The 17,500-nt window shown below is 40.6% G+C and overlaps 2 protein-coding genes across 2 annotated transcripts in view; one reads left to right on the top strand and one right to left on the bottom strand.

Moving 5' to 3' along the window:
* chrnb3b (cholinergic receptor nicotinic beta 3 subunit b) overlaps nucleotides 1-3,984 on the top strand; it is a 5,064-nt gene extending 1,080 nt beyond the window's left edge. Inside the window, exons 2-6 of the mRNA XM_027152037.2 lie at nucleotides 259-410; nucleotides 2,166-2,210; nucleotides 2,366-2,475; nucleotides 2,753-3,629; nucleotides 3,835-3,984. Of these exons, the coding sequence (XP_027007838.1) occupies nucleotides 259-410; nucleotides 2,166-2,210; nucleotides 2,366-2,475; nucleotides 2,753-3,629; nucleotides 3,835-3,984 (1,334 nt within the window). The remainder of the gene's footprint in view (nucleotides 1-258; nucleotides 411-2,165; nucleotides 2,211-2,365; nucleotides 2,476-2,752; nucleotides 3,630-3,834) is intronic.
* A 159-nt stretch (nucleotides 3,985-4,143) lies between these two features.
* Nucleotides 4,144-17,381, bottom strand: LOC113646032 (integrin alpha-6-like). The gene is made up of 25 exons (XM_047802122.1): nucleotides 17,111-17,381; nucleotides 13,346-13,473; nucleotides 13,178-13,266; nucleotides 12,635-12,860; nucleotides 12,412-12,522; nucleotides 12,039-12,255; nucleotides 11,281-11,486; nucleotides 11,096-11,190; nucleotides 10,888-11,015; nucleotides 10,363-10,452; nucleotides 10,209-10,273; nucleotides 9,374-9,519; nucleotides 9,146-9,295; nucleotides 8,949-9,064; nucleotides 8,316-8,472; nucleotides 8,143-8,226; nucleotides 7,975-8,054; nucleotides 7,727-7,801; nucleotides 7,444-7,534; nucleotides 6,216-6,395; nucleotides 6,006-6,113; nucleotides 5,641-5,748; nucleotides 5,448-5,546; nucleotides 4,549-4,674; nucleotides 4,144-4,285 (listed from the first exon to the last, which is right to left on the bottom strand). The coding sequence occupies exons 1-25, from the start codon at nucleotides 17,290-17,292 to the stop codon at nucleotides 4,208-4,210; spliced, it is 3,135 nt and encodes a 1,044-aa protein (XP_047658078.1). The 5' UTR covers nucleotides 17,293-17,381; the 3' UTR covers nucleotides 4,144-4,207.
* Nucleotides 17,382-17,500: the final 119 nt, after the last annotated feature.

Here is a 17,500-nt window from a genome sequence, read left to right on the forward strand (position 1 = left end):
TCCGTGGAAAGGGATGGAGTCATTGCCTGATCCGGTTATGCTGATTAAGAGAATGTGTCCGGTTTCCATTTGTCCTTCTTTGTATTTCACAGAGCCTCCTTCTCTGTGTTATTAAGTTCAGTATGTGAAATTACCACTGTGAGGTTTATGATGCTAAAATAGCAGGAATAAGTGACAGTAACTCACGGATACTGGTGTGTGTGTGTGTGTGTGTGTGTGTGTGTGTGTGTGTGTGTGTGTGTGTGTGTGTGTGTGAAGATGCAGGAGAGTTTGTGTCTCTGGCTGAGAGGGAAGACACCCTACTGAGAGACCTTTTTCAGGGCTATCAGAAATGGGTGCGGCCTACACAACATTCCAACAGCACTGTCAGAGTGCGTTTTGGTCTGAAGATCTCACAGCTTGTAGATGTAGTAAGAACATCACACAAACACACACACACACACACACACACACACACACACACACACACACACAAAGTCCTGACGTACACTTGAAACCTCAACCAGATACTTTCTAAATCTTTCTGCTTTTCTTTTAACTGAAAACAACTCACTGTTGGTTCAAATTATGTTGCTCTCCATGGTGCTGAAAATCTTAAAACGGCTGCTCTAGCTTTAACTTTCTTTTTTCGAACCTTTTAACCTATTTCAGTCTATTTTGATCTGACATTCTACAGCTCTAAGAGCATTTTCCTGTTCTGGCTCATGTGTTGAAGAGAGTGAATTATTTACAGAGCTAACCCTCCTTTTCTGTCCCATTGTTACTTAACAGCATCCCATGGACAGAGTGGATTATTTTATATTTTTAGGGCAATATTAATGTGAAACCCATTTGAGTTATTTTATTTTTAGTTGAGAGAGTGTTGTGTGCATCTGTACCGTAGAAATGTTTTTGTTAAAGCACAGTGAGTTAAGGCAGATCTACAATCTCAATAAAGCTCTGACAGGCCCAGGTTAAAACAATGGGATTTCTTGGACTTTTTGTTTTTTGTTATCAAAATGGTCACGGTGCTGGGTCAATTTTTTTCTGGATTTATTTTCTGATCTATATATTGGGCTGTATACACTGTTTTATGGTTGTAGCATTCATATTTAATCCAAAAAATAATAAATAAACAAGCAAGATATTGTCACGATGTGACACGGTGAAACAAAAGGCAAGAGAGGATCCAAACGCAGATAGGACTTTACTGGACAAAAACAAGAAACAAACATACAAGCAGGCAAAACAGATCAGGACACGGAACAGGAACAGAGAACAACATGAACCAAACACCTACAACGACCAACACCAGGGAAGTGAACAGACAGAGTAGATATAGTGGACAGGAGCCAATAACAAAGCAGAGACGATTAGAGACAAAGACAAGACACCTGGGGAAGAGATGGAATGTGATTAGTGTCCATGGTGAGCAATGAGTGGGCGGAGCAAAACAATTAACATCAGGGAGAGACGGCAGACAGAAACAAGGGGAAAACACAGACAGACACATTACAGATATGCTTCCACACCCACATCAGATGTAAATCTGTATCTGTATACAAATTAATTTGCAGTTAATTGCTACTTGATAGAAGTGAAATTTTTCAGTGTAGTTTTTATTGAAAGAAAAATGTTTACACTGCCAAAGACACGGTCATGACGTAGATTTGAAACAAATTCTGTACAAATGATGTACACCGAAAAGACATACACTTTGTACTAAGAGAAAAATAATGCTGTTGATATCTCAGAGAGTGAATAGTCTGAGAGGCTTTAAGTGTTTTTGTTGTGCTGTGACGGTTAGATATTGGTCCATTTATAAAATCTTATTCTATGGTAACATAACCCACAGTGGGTATTACTGATAAATATGGCAACCATATTGCACCAAAAGAAAACATTGTTAGGAAAGGCCTATTTCTTTTTCACTCTGTGTTTTATATACAGGGATTAAAATAGCAGGGATTAGAATTTTCACTTAAATCATATTCAGTACTAATTATATTCCAGCTTATGACAGAACTCCAGGGAAGACAAGAAGACATCCTCAGAAATAATGCAGAGTTAATAACACATTTAAATCTTATTATTAGTATTTTGTTTTTGTTTTTGTTTTTGTTTTTTTAGAATTTTTGTGTTTTATGGCTCTCATTTTTTTTTCATGTTAATTCTTCTGTTTTCAGGATGAGAAGAACCAACTCATGACCACTAACGTGTGGCTGTGGCAGGTACATTTCTAAAGTTCACACTGATCTTGTTCCCAATCAGTGTACAGTTATCGGTGTGATAGTGTCATGAAAAAAATGTACAGGTACAAATCTGTAGTCTATTAACACATATAAATTCCTGTGTTTTGTCACTTTCTGTAAATCTGCAAATGTAGGAGTGGGTCGATTATAAACTGCGCTGGAACCCACAGGATTATGGTGGTATCACTTTCATCCGGGTTCCTTCGGAGAGCATTTGGCTGCCTGACATTGTGCTATACGAGAAGTATGTTTGTCCTGATCACATCCCCTGAGGCTCACGTGACCATAATTGAAACTTATCCAGATAAACACTTTCTCACTATGTGTTCGTACATTTTCACCTTTTTCTTTGGGTAAATTATTTATAATGATGAAATGTACATCTACATATTTGTCATCTACACTTGAGCACTGAAGTCATAACCTTAAGTTAAAAAAACCTTACTAAGCCTTATTAAATGTTTGTGCAAGCCTTATTTAGCCGTATGACTACGACTATGTGTTTTCACATTTTCTTGCAGTGCCGATGGAAGATTTGAGGGATCGCTAATGACCAAAGTTATTATAAAATATAACGGCGCTGTCACCTGGACCCCTCCAGCCAGCTACAAATCGGCCTGCACTATGGATGTGACGTTCTTTCCATTTGACCGGCAGAACTGCTCAATGAAATTCGGCTCATGGACTTACGATGGCACCATGGTGGATCTAGTTCTCGTAAACCACCAGGTGGATCGAAGCGACTTCTTCGACAATGGCGAGTGGGAAATTCTGAGTGCCACAGGCACCAAGGGCAGACGGCATGACGTCACACTGACATACCCCTTCATCACTTATTCCTTCATTCTGAAGCGTCTCCCTCTCTTCTACACGCTCTTCCTCATTATCCCCTGCTTGGGTTTGTCCTTCCTCACAGTTCTGGTGTTCTATCTTCCATCAGACGAAGGCGAGAAGGTGACGCTGTCCACATCTGTGCTCGTCTCGCTCACCGTGTTCCTCCTTGTCATTGAGGAGATCATCCCATCTTCATCCAAGGTCATTCCACTGATCGGCGAGTACCTGCTTTTCATCATGATCTTTGTCACTCTGTCCATCATAGTTACCGTGTTTGTCATCAACGTGCATCACCGGTCCTCAGCCACCTACCACCCGATGGCACCATGGGTACGTGCGCTCTTCTTACAACGCCTACCCCAGCTGCTGTGCATGCGCACTCACACAGAGCGATACCTTTACCCCGAACTGGAGCCTCACAGCCCCGACTTCAAGCCACACATCAGAAAAGCCCCACCAGGCCCCAAGGGTGAAGGTCAGGCTCTGGTCAACATGCTGGAGAAGGCCACTTTCTCCGTCCGTTACATCTCACGCCACATCCACAAGGAAAATTTCATCAGAGAGGTACAGGAAAACAGAGTTGTTTAATTCTACATGGGTGCTTTAAGGACAACCTGTATTGAGAACCAGTATTAATGTACATATATGACAATATTGATATTTTTACGATGACAGTGATGATGACTATGATGCTTTTCATGATGATGATGATGATGATGATGATGATGATGATGATGATGATGATGATAACGCTCTTCTGTTGACCCAGGTGGTGCAGGACTGGAAGTTTGTGGCTCAAGTTTTGGACAGAATCTTCCTCTGGGTGTTCCTCATTGTTTCAATATTAGGCACCATCCTCATCTTCACTCCTGCTGTAAAGATGTATATACTCTCTTCATCTTCTCCTTTAGCTCCTTAGGGCTTGAATACACTCATTCACTTACTACTGGATAAACAGTTATAAAATTATACAGCATATACAGCAGCACAATACTGTTAATAACATAATACAGCATTGCTAGATCAAGAACAAGCACACAGACTGTAGTGCATCAGGTAGCAGACCACAAAACATACGAATAGTACTGACATTACAATGCGGAAGCACAAAAGTCTTTTCTGTCGGTCTTCATGCAAAGATTTTATTTTGTGGTGTGATTTACACTCAAGGGTTGATATTCTTTATCTTCTGTACACAACGCACAGTCAAGGCATCCCAGCTGAGGAGCACAAACACACAGTAATGTTAAACTCAATCAAAATAACATCCAGTCTTTTTGAATTTTTGTCAAATTGCAAATGCACAAATAAATATTGACTCTTGTCTGTTATTTCAGGAGGGTGTTTTTTTAGTAGCTCTTTAAAAAATGCATCCAAACAACACACATATTTTGTTGGTAAAGAGTGGCCAAGACCAAATTAAGAGGAAAATGGTGAGGGGGGGGGGGTGATAGTGATGTGTGTGAGAGAATTATGTTATTACCTTGGACAGGAAGTAGATCAGGAGGCTGAGGAGCAGCAGTGCGAGCACCACGCTGAGCAGACTCACCCACCAGGGGACTCGACTGAGAAAAGTCGGCTTCTTCTCTGGGAACACTGTTAGTCTCACCTGTATATAACATGAGCACACACACACACACACACACACACACACACACACACACACACACACACACACAGTGATTTAAACTTACTGCATTAGTTTAATTCATTTTTATACAGCATGTAATAAACTAGCAACTATATATATTCATTCATTCATTTTCTACCACTTATCCGAACTTCTCGGGTCACGGGGAGCCTGTGCCTATCTCGGGCGTCATCGGGCATCGAAGCAGGATACACCCTGGACGGAGTGCCAACTCATCACAGGGCACACACTCTCACACTACGGACAATTTTCCAGAGATGCCAATCAACCTACCATGCATGTCTTTGGACCGGAGGAGGAAACCGGAGTACCCGGAGGAAACCCCCGAGGCACGGGGAGAACATGCAAACTCCACACACACAAGGCGGAGGCGGGAATCGAACCCCCAACCCTGTTGGTGTGAGGCGAACGTGCTAACCACTGAGCCACCATGCTCCCTATATATATAATATTTTGGAATATAGATTCAGTATAAAAATATTTACGCGTATAACAATATAACCTAACTTAACTTATAAATGCTTTTTATCTTTTCTACTGTATAGATTTATATTTATTTGTTGATAAATTGTTGCACTAATCTCGATCATTTCTAAAGCAATATCTTTTACATCCACATTATATTCTATTTAATATACATAATATTGAACAGTTTATTTCATGGACAGGTTTATTATTTGATATGTATTATATTTGTCCTGTTAAACTATATACCGTAATCAGCTCTTTACCTGTGTTTGAGACTCCCGAAGCCTGATGTTCTTCTGAGATCCATCAAGACTGAGAGATGCGTTCAGGACAATGTCCAGATAATTCAAGGAGCTGTATTCCTGTTAATTAAATCACACTTTGTTTTAATAGCCTAGTTTCTGAAACCTCTTCCAAGTTCTGTACCAAACTGAAGAGAGAAAAACAAAAGATCACCTTAACAAAAGTGTTGCTCCACAGTCGTGAGTGAAGAGTAACTGCAGTTCTGTCCGGAGCCTTAAGGGGGCATCGGATATCCACACACTTTAATTCATCATCACACTTCTACAATTACCGGAGAAAGGATGCACACACACACACACACACACACACACACACACACACACACACACACACACACACACACACACACACACACACAGAGGGAGCAGGGTGCAGAGTGAGCCTGTTCTACAGCACGAAGGATAATGTTAACAAATAAAAGAAAACATGTATAAAATACATAATGGTTTAAGAACTGCCATGATTGATCAGGAGCTGTTGATTCATTTTCTTTAACAGTGTAAACTGTGTGACTTTACCAGATATTTGTAATGTCTTTTGCTCCCGAATAAGGACAGAAGTCCCTCAGTGCTGAAAGCTGAGGCCTTGGCTTCATTTTCTGCTTGACGTTTTCCTCTTGATATCACCTGCACAGAGCCAGCAAAGTTATACACCTGTTCCTGAGCTCAGAAAATAGGAAACACATGACAAAAACACTGATGCAGTGCGGTGAGAAAACTGTTGCTGACCTCCTGAGCTTGTCTGAGAGGACTGATTTCTGAGTCGGGGCTGCACTGGATGGTCTGGTTGTTCGGTCCGGTGATCCGCAGCAGGTGCAGGAGCTTCTTGCCTGCTTTGTTCTCCTTTGGCCACTGGATGTTGAGGGTCGCGGAAGCAAAGGACTTCAGAGGTCGACCCATGTTACTGATCTAATAATAAGGAAAGACCTAGACTGTAATTACTGTTAAATAAAGTGCATCGATAACACAGATCGGTTACAGCCATCCATCCATCCTTCTTACCATATTTAAGCTTTATCCAGGACAGGAAGCCTAAGACAATATTGATTTAGGTGCTAAGTGTAGTCAGTTGTGTATTATTGAATAATAGGTGCCTTCTATAAATCTACACAAAATATATTCATTCATTCATTTTCTTCCGCTTATCCGAACTTCTCGGGTCACGGGGAGCCTGTGCCTATCTCAGGCGTCATCGGGCATCGAGGCAGGATACACCCTGGAAGGAGTGCCAACCCATCACAGGGCACACACACACTCTCATTCACTCACTCACACACTCACACACTACGGACAATTTTCCAGAGATGCCAATCAACCTACCATGCATGTCTTTGGACCGGGGGAGGAAACCGGAGTACCCGGAGGAAACCCCCATGGCACGGGGAGAACATGCAAACTCCACACACACAAGGCGGAGGTGGGAATCGAACCCCCAACCCTGGAGGTGTGAGGCGAACGTGCTAACCACTAAGCCAAACCCCCCCCCCCCCCCACACACACACACACACACACAAAATAGATTATGCTATATTATCTAGCGTAAAGAGAGCATAAGCTGAATTTGAGAAGATCTTAAAATATAAAGCTGACTGGTTTATATCACACATTACAGTCATGGATTTAAAAAAGGAGACATTCTGATATGTACATTATTAGCAAACTGTACTAGTTTATTTATTTATGTTCCAGTTTTGGGGGATTTTCGTGTTGGATAATGGATTTATTTTGTGGTGAACCGGAACATCTACTATAACATGAGATCATATAAAAAATGTACACAATATTTACATAAATAATGTATGATTAAGGTTAATTATTAGAATGTGTGACTGTTCTCTTGAACTCAAAAACAGTAGCCTATACCGAATGTCAGCTAAATGAATCCGTATCTAGAAAAAGTTTTAGAACGCTTGATGTAAGAGATGAAAAAAAAGAATGAAAAACATTACGGACGTACTGTAAACTCATACTGAACAGGTTCTCCGATCACCTCATCCGATTTGTTGTTCTTCATTTCTCGATAGTATACTTGAGAAGGTTTGGCCAGTCTGCAGAAACAAAAGAGCAACACAGAGTAAAGCACTGAGAGAAGTGAGTAATCCTGTAGAGGCATGTTTACACAGGGAGAGGCAGGAAACTCCACAGCACACCATCTGTCACAAGAGCAGAATAAATCAGTATAATGATACAGATAATATTTTCTAAGCACTTTATTTTCTATAATGGAAAGTTGTGTTTACCCGAACACTTGCAGATACAGCTCAAAGAAAACCCGAGCCTCTGCGACCATTTCGGAAATATTTTGCACGCTGATCCTATAACGACAAAAGTTATTAAAACTCAACAAAAGTCAGCTTTCTGCATGAATGAACTAAAAATCCTCTTCATTTTGTCTTAGTGTAATGAAACCTTATTATGTTGCATTATGCATACTTATTTTAGGTTATATAGTAATTATATTCTGTATAACATAAACGTCACGTCTTACGTCTGGAGATCCAGCGTCACGTTGACGTCCGTTATGCTCGGGGTCAGACGGTCAGAGTTTAGCAAGAGATAAAACGTTACCTAGAGAATGAAGCATCTCGAATAAGTAAAACCAGAGTAAATAAATAAAGTCAATAAATACATACGGCTCCAAAGTCTTTCAGTTTACCTCTGCATTTCTTTGGAAAGGATTTCCGAGATTACATTCCACTCTGGTTTTACTCGCATCCACGTCACACTGCACGTTCACTTTCTGCAGAAAACAAACACACACAATCCACACTGGTGCACGTTTTCCATTTGAATCCCTTCCATATCTATTGAGTCGTGTTTTATTCGTACACTATCTGGATTGAGGATGACTGATGATAACGGTAGAGATTCTGGAAAGTTTGCAACCAGTTGAGCGAGATGAGCATCATCTCCTCCTGGATTGGTCACAGTGACCTCCAGGGCCGTGTTCCCAGCGCCGGGGGAGATTACTGCCACTCCATCCTCCCTTTAATATACAGAATAACATAGAGATTAAACACAGAGAAATATTAAAGAGAAATATCTTATCAAATGATCATTATAAAAGCTACAAATGTTAAAAATGACTTAAAATTCCATTTTACATTTTGTTTTCTATGATGACTTGCTAAATTAATAAGAATTAAGCAGGTTTTATTTAGAACCATATAAGAGGTTCCAATTTTAATCAGGATGAACCTTTATCTATCCTTTAGAATTCATTTAATGTTAAATGAATGAAGCCAACTTTTTAAAATTTGTATTTTTTTTGAAGATTTTAAAAATTTGTCATACAAAAATATTTAATTGAAGAAAAAAATAATTTATATTTTTTGTTTGTTTTTTTTCACTTAAATATCAAAAATTTCACCAAAACCTTGACAAATTATCCAACATTCTATTCTTATATACATTTATTCTTTCTGTAACTTTTTTCAAATATAAAAAAGTGTGTGAGGTCACCTGGCTAGTGGTGAACATGAGTCCTGATGTTGGTCTTTGGAGCAGAAGCTGTATTGTAGCTGCAGGTTACTCTGACAGATATTATCACTTCCACAGCCAGGGTTCAAAAACACAAGCTGAAAATAAAAGAAAGATTCAGTAGAAAAATTCACATAGACCAAAGCAATTCTCTTGTCATGTTTCTGTCTAACACACACTTTTGCTGTGCTTTCCCGAGGCTGGAGATCATTTAGCGCTGGCTGGAGAGCAGATAGAGAGCTTTGGCTCAGCGTCTGAGGAGGACTGTACTGCGGCAGAGACACCGACACACTGACGGGGATTTCTGTAAGCTTGTTCTCTGTGTTTTCCTGGAGACACCGGTAATTAATGTCACATACTGTATCTTCACTCAGTGTAAATAAAAAGAAAAGCAGAAGGTTCGGTACCCTGAAACGGAGGATGCTTTGGACGCATTGTTTTTGACCTTGTTTCTGGAGCACAGTGTTTCCTTCATGATTGTTCTGGAAAACCAGACGGGACTGATGACCTTCCTGAACCCAGCGTTCATCAGCGTTCAGCTTGTAGACAATCTCTACCGGACCACAGAGAGGAAATTAGATGAAAGGCCAACATCTAATAAATCACATCAAGGGTAATTGGACTTGATAGTGATAGGATATTTAAGATGTTTCTCCACACATCCACACATCCATGGGGTTTGTCACACATTTACATTTAAGTGACGTGACATACGCTAAGTATGGGGACCAATACTCAGAATTTGTTCTCTGCATTTAACCCATACAAAGTGCACACACACAGCAGTGAACACACACACACACACCGTGAACACACACCCGGAGCAGTGGGCAGCCATTTATGCTGTGGCGCCCGGGGAGCAGTTGGGGGGGGTTGGTGCCTTGCTCAAGGGCACCTCAGTCGTGGCCGGCCCGAGACTCGAACCCACAACCTTTGGGTTGAGAGTCAGACTATCTAACCATTAGGCCACGACTTCCAAAACCTGGTGTGATGCAGAAATACATCCTAGATGGCAGCAGACACACCTTAATTCACATCAATTCACATACTGTCATGTTTTAGGAAAAGGAAGGAAACCGGAGAACTCAGAGAAACCCGCTCAGATGCTCTGACATTTCCTCCTTTTTAAAAGCACTTTTTAATTTTTCCTACATGCTGTGTGGCTGGAAATCCTCAATGCTAATTTGATCGAATACACTGGACATGTTGAAATGTTTAATAATCAAGCAGTATTTCACTCACGCAGTTTGGGGTTATACGTCGCTGGATAGGTCGTGTAGGAGAAGCAGGATTCAGCTGTAATAAGGCTGAAAGATTTACATGTAGACATTCAGTAAAACATCAGAGATTCTAATGACTACAATAAGGCTGCATAGAGTTTTATGGATTTTCTCACCAGTGATCTTTCTGGCAGTCAATTTTCTTGAAGTCCATCTCACTGGGTGTTAATGTCAAGGATTTCTCAATGCTAATCACTGGTTTAGCCCTTTAACAAAAAAAAAAAAAAAGGGAACATTACAAATTATTTATCTTGTCAGGATCCAGCCCAGACTTTGGCCAGGAGCTTTTGTTGATGTTCGGTGTTCACATGTCTGCCCCACCCTTGTCTTTTCCCCACCGCCTCTGCATACCTGTTCCTCATGTGTCTAATTGTTGTCAGTATGTAGTCAAGCCACGTTGCCTTTAGCAGCGCGGAATCCTCTGTTGTTGTCCCGTTATTTTCGCCTAATGCCGTCTCCTGTTGCGTCCTGGGTCATGCCTTGGGCCCTGTTTTGTATTTTTTATTTAATAAATCCTGTTTTATTTTACGCTATCCTGCATTTGGGTCTGTTTTTCACCCGTGTCACTGACATCTCTACTTACAGACTAATTATACAGGATATAGGACCTGTGTGAAAGACAACTGAAACTAAAGTGTCACCTGTAGACGAGTACGCTGTCAGAAAGTGAGCCCACGGCTAAGTCTGGATAGCCGTTCCCATCTATATCCATGTTTCCAGCCAGGGAATAGCCGAACAGTTTGATTCGATGGGCTTTACCCTGTAAAACCTACATAACAGAAGGTTAAAGATGAAAGATTTCTCCAGAGAATGCTTATTTTAAACTGGATAAATAATCATGTCACCTACTTGGTAGTCTTTCTGTGTAAAATGTCCATTTTTGCCGAAGTAAATATACACTGCACCATCGGCATCGTTATCATAAGGTGCTCCAACTGCAAAATCTGTCAAAAACAAGAAAAATGAATAAACACAATGACCAATGATGTCTGGTATAAGAAGGTGTGTCTTGGTGCAAACATTCTGACGCGAACCATTGTATCCGTCGTGATTGACATCCCCGGTGTTTGCTACCGCTAGTCCAAACATGGAGCCTTTATTTCCAGTAAGAATGTCTGGCTGTAACTTGTCCCAGTCTCGACCGTCTCGTCGGTTTATGTAGACGTAAACAGCGCCACCTATTCCTGCCTCTATATCCGTCATGCTGTACTGAGGAGCACCGACCACAAGATCATCCCATCTGGTAAACCAAGCAGAAGACATGTTTTGTAAGAAGGGTTTATAAAACTAAAAATAGTTATGAGAGGTAGATTTGCAGTCAATGGATAATTGGTTCAGTTGCGATAGTGTTTTTTGTTTATTTTTGTTTTGTTTTTAGTTTTTAGTTTTTGGAGATGAACGAACAATTGCATTGTTTAGTCAGATATTTTACAGACAGTTTTAAATTATTATTCTTTGTTAATTTCCTTCATTTTGGAGGGAAAAAAACACTTTATATGCTTTCTGAAAGGTTGTTTCTGTTCTTTAAAGTTGCTATTAATTACAACAATTATAACATATTTACACTCCTAAAAAGATTTCTAAGCATTGGGAAAGCTTTTAGGTCTCTCTCATTAAAAATTGTTTGCATTGCTAAGGACTGAGATGGAAATATTATTTTGTTTAGATGTATTGCTATAAAAACACAAGAATGGAATGAGTCAACATTCATTGTTATGAGTAAAGCCAATAAGAGCCAGGCGTGTTAGATCAAGCCTTCGTTAGAACGGGTCTCAAGCTCTAGACGTCTTACCCGTCTGCATTGAGGTCCGTTACAGCCAGCGAGTAGCCGAAAGAGGACGCCAGTCCCGGGCCATGGAGGACGTGAGCTACTCTCAGACCCACCTGAGCCTCCTCAGCTGCAGGCTTTAAGATCAGAACCTCACCACTGAGATTGGAGCGTGGAGCTCCGGCCACTATAACCTGCTCATCTTTCTTTAACAGATTCATTCCAGTGTCCAGAGCAAAGCCTGGAAAAGTGCAAGAGGAAAATATGTCAAATCCATCTTGGATCATCGGACGCTTTGACTGGGATCATGATATTTTAGATGAGCTCTGCTAATAATGGAGACTCTATGGCTGCTCAGACAATATACTGTATATGAAAGCTATATAGACTGTCTCACCTAAATAGCTGCTGAGGGTCAGAGGAATGCGGCTTTCACTAAACTCGCTCTGGTCTCCGGTTTCGTAGGCGTCCAGAAGAAAGTTGTCGACAGGCTCGACACGGACAGTACCTTATAGAAGTCAGAACGATTTTTTTTTCCCAGTGTTCAGTATTATTGTCCGAAATTGATGTAAAATCTAACTGCACTTTGGCCAAAATTGTAAAATGTTACAGCAGGATACCTTTCCACTCGTAGGCACCAGGCCCTGAGAACACAATATAGTTCTTGTCGCCGGTGAAAGCTGCAGAGACGCCCTGCTGGCAGTAACCAAACTGCTCCTTTGAACTATCCCGATTGCGGCAAAACGTCCTTGTGTCTTCTACAATCAGGTTCTGTTCCAGGATGAAGCATCTGCCCAGCACCAGCCGATTGTCCCTTATCCACTGCTGGTAGCGATGAGAACAAACCTACATGGATGGATTCCAGCAAATTCCACTGTGAATCAACATTCCATTAATGGAGTCTGTTTATTCATTAGCATCGGATTTAATGTGTCCCAGACTGTGTGTCTTTACAATAGTATCATTATTTACTAATCTACTTTTACCATCTAACATCTGTATACTAATTATTAAAGTCCACATCTGTACTTGAAATGTTGTGAATGCTGTTTCACATTTTCTGAATATTTACTTTAACACATTATTAAAGTTTCCAACAACAATCCAAATACAACATTAATGAGAGTAGTTATTACTGTGTTATATATTATGGACTAACTCACCACCACTTTTCCTCCTGGACCCTGGCTTTTCACATGTACACCCATCCACTGGTTTTCCCGATGGTCAAATCCCTGTCCTGGCCTCGAATCTGGCCATGAGTTATCACGTGTAAAAATTCTGAATACTCATTCGCATCATTATAAATGTTTACAGATGTTAACACCAACCTTCAGTGTCTACAGGGATCCGTTCACAGTCATCACTCTGCGTTGTGAACTTACAGCGATAGAGACCTCCGGTTATGTTGGCTTTCTGACTGGGTAAGGCTTTCGCACGTGGAGCACCGATCAGCAAGCTGAGGTCAGTAATGATTGGTTATTTGTCTGTTCTGTGATATACAGTATTAAAGTCTGAAGAATTGAGAGCAACAACTTCAACGCATTCATTCATTCATTTTCCTCCACTTATCCGAACTTCTCGGGTCACGGGGAGCCTGTGCCTATCTCAGGCGTCATCGGGCATCGAGGCAGGATACACCCTGGACGGAGTGCCAACCCATCACAGGGCACACACACACAATCTCATTCACTCACACACTCACACACTACAGACAGTTTTCCAGAGATGCCAATCAACCTACCATGCATGTCTTTGGACCGGGGGAGGAAACTGGAGTACCCGGAGGAAACCCCCGAGGCACGGGGAGAACATGCAAACTCCACACATACAAGGCGGAGGTGGGAATCAAACTCCCAACTTCAATTCGATTTATTTTATTTTATTTCTATTTTATTGCACTCAAAGCAGCTTTACAGAGGTATAGAACGAGAATAAAAATGGTAAAGTTTAAAATTAAGTTACTATTTATCTCTAAAATCTATCCATAATGATCACGCCTGAGGTGACGGTGGTGAGGGAATAACTATCTGAGATGATATGAGGAAGAAACCTTAAGAGGAACCAGACTCAGAAGTGAACCTCCTGCTCATTTGGGTGACACTGAAGCAATGAACCAATGAATAATGTCAATGTAAGTAATGTCCTTTCTACAACAGTTAATTCACATCAGATTCAGTTTCGTTCTACTTTAGCAAACATTTTAATAGTTGGCAAAGCACTCAGACACGTTCATGCATGACTTACAAGTCATCCCAACAAAGCCAAGACCAATTATCTGTGATCTTTCATGTGTTATGATTCGTTATGATTGAAGCATCTGAGAAACACAGATCCTAAACTGAAAGTATAGAAGACCAGATTGGACCTTTGTAGGATTAAAACATATCAGAATCAGAACCCTTGTTCATATTATACATAAGAGAGTGATAAATTAAAGGAAAGGAATGCAGCTGAAGAACGTTATGTGCTGTGTGGGGGCATTTATTTCTTTTTCTACACTGGTTTGCTCCGCCTAGAGATTGTCTTTTCGATCACGTAATCTATGATGAAATATTTCAATATATCCTGATAGGTATGGTCTCTTATAGGATGACCCCAATACCCATACTGGATTTTTTTTAAACTAGGGTTGCCAGGTCTGAGTAAAATCTTTGTGTGAAAACAATTCTGTTTTTCAGAATCTGCTAGAGGTGGGAGTAAGTCACACATGTGCAAGTCACAAGTAAGTCTCAAGTCATGAATGTCAAGTCAAAGTCAAGTCGAGTCTCAAATTTGTGACTTAAGTCTGACTCGAGTCAAGTCGAGTCCCCATCTTTGAATTATTTAACTCAAGTCCGAGTCAAGTCTCAAGTCATGAATGTCAAGTCAAAGTCAAGTCGAGTCCTTTTTAATATCAGTCAAGCAAGTCTCAAGTCTCAAATTTGCGACTTAAGTCTGACTCGAGTCAAGTCGAGTCCCCATCTTTGAATCATTTAACTCAAGTCCGAGTCGAGTCTCAAGTCATGAATGTCAAGTCAAAGTCAAGTCGAATCCTTTTTAATATCAGTCAAGCAAGTCTCAAGTCTCAAATTTGCGACTTAAGTCTGACTCGAGTCAAGTCGAGTCCCCATCTTTGAATTATTTAACTCAAGTCCGAGTCAAGTCTCAAGTCATGAATGTCAAGTCAAAGTCAAGTCGAGTCCTTTTTAATATCAGTCAAGCAAGTCTCAAGTCTCAAATTTGCGACTTAAGTCTGACTCAAGTCAAGTCGAGTCCCCATCTTTGAATCATTTAACTCAAGTCCGAGTCGAGTCTCAAGTCATGAATGTCAAGTCAAAGTCAAGTCGAATCCTTTTTAATATCAGTCAAGCAAGTCTCAAGTCTCAAATTTGCGACTTAAGTCTGACTCGAGTCAAGTCGAGTCCCCATCTTCGAATCATTTAACTCAAGTCCGAGTCAAGTCTCAAGTCATGAACGTCAATTCAAAGTCGAGTCGAGTCCTTTTTAATATTAGTCAAGCAAGTCTCAAGTCTCAAATCTGCGACTTAAGTCTGACTCGAGTCAAGTCGAGTCCCCATCTTTGAATCATTTAACTCAAGTCCGAGTCAAGTCTCAAGTCATGAACGTCAATTCAAAGTCGAGTCGAGTCCTTTTTAATATTAGTCAAGCAAGTCTCAATTCTCAAATCTGCGACTTAAGTCTGACTCGAGTCAAGTCGAGTCCCCGTCTTTGAATCATTTAACTCAAGTCCGAGTCAAGTCTCAAGTCATGAATGTCAAGTCAAAGTCAATTCGAGTCATTTTTAATATCAGTCAAGCAAGTCTCAAGTCTCAAATTTGTGACTTAAATCTGACTCGAGTCAAGTCGAGTCCCCATCTTCGAATCATTTAACTCAAGTCCGAGTCAAGTCTCAAGTCATGAATGTCAAGTCACAGTCAAGTCGAGTCCTTTTTAATATCAGTCAAGCAAGTCTCAAGTCTCAAATTTGCGACTTAAGTCTGACTCGAGTCAAGTCGAGTCCCCATCTTCGAATCATTTAACTCAAGTCCGAGTCAAGTCTCAAGTCATGAATGTCAAGTCAAAGTCGAGTCGAGTGATTTTTAATATTAGTCAAGCAAGTCTCAAGTCTCAAATCTGCGACTTAAGTCTGACTCGAGTCAAGTCGAGTCCCCATCTTTGAATCATTTAACTCAAGTCCGAGTCAAGTCTCAAGTCATGAATGTCAAGTCAAAGTCAAGTCGAGTACTTTTTAATATTAGTCAAGCAAGTCTCAAGTCTCAAATTTGCGACTTAAGTCTGACTAGAGTCAAGTCGAGTCCCCATCTTTGAATCATTTAACTCAAGTCCGAGTCAAGTCTCAAGTCATGAACGTCAATTCAAAGTCGAGTCGAGTCCTTTTTAATATTAGTCAAGCAAGTCTCAATTCTCAAATCTGCGACTTAAGTCTTACTCGAGTCAGGTCAAGTCCCATCTTTGAATCATTTAACTCAAGTCCGAGTCAAGTCTCAAGTCATGAATGTCAAGTCAAAGTCAAGTCGAGTACTTTTTAATATCAGTCAAGCAAGTCTCAAGTCTCAAATTTGCGACTTAAGTCTGACTCGAGTCAAGTCATATGACTCGAGTCCCCCATCTCTGGTATCTCAAAACATTTCATTCATCATAAGAATGAAGGAATTAACAGTGTCATAAAAACTAGCACAAATGATATAATAATATTTAGACCACATGATGGTCAACACAAGATCCTTATTTTTAATGGCAGTTGATTTAAGGATAAGAAGTAAAAGCACTGGACAAATGTTTTTCGATGTTCCTGCTGCGTTACACAGAACACTGAGAAATTACATTATATATATACAGTAATTACAGAGTACAGAATATCCACTGAGTTCATTACTGTAGCACTGTCTATCTAGTTACTTCCAACCACCGATGAACTGCATATCAAACACTCCTGGTGTCTTTTGTTCACATCCCAAATGATTAAAATTCAAGGACTAAACCACTGTGGAATGTGAAAAATGTGTGGACACAAATCTACGCTCACATCTCTTCTTCCGTTCACATCTACCAACGTGTTGTTTACTGAGAATTTCCCCTTTTAATGTACTCACAATTGCTGGTCAGTAGGTTTGAGTTGGTGGTGCATTGCAAGGGAGAATCCAAACAGACTCCCAGCCTCTCCGTTTTTCCTCAGAACGACGGTATCGTCCAGATTGAATGCAGATCCATGCTGTTGATTCAGGTTAATGAGGAGCCACAGGTTCACGATCAGTGTTATTCTCTTTACCTCCATGGTTCTTCTGCTCCACTGGAGTTCCTCTGGATCTTTCTGCTTTTCCCCTGTAGCTCACGACGTGCTGGCAGTAACAGATGACATGACTGCTGAATAGCAGGAGAGGAAAAGAGAGGTGTGGTGCGGTGTGCTAGTGGGGTGGGGTGGGGTGGGGTGTGTACAGACAGGGAACAATATTATCTAAAGATAAAGTAGGTAAATGTTAAGC

This window comes from Tachysurus fulvidraco, chromosome 17 (assembly GCF_022655615.1).
Source record: "Tachysurus fulvidraco isolate hzauxx_2018 chromosome 17, HZAU_PFXX_2.0, whole genome shotgun sequence".
NCBI lineage: Eukaryota > Metazoa > Chordata > Actinopteri > Siluriformes > Bagridae > Tachysurus > Tachysurus fulvidraco.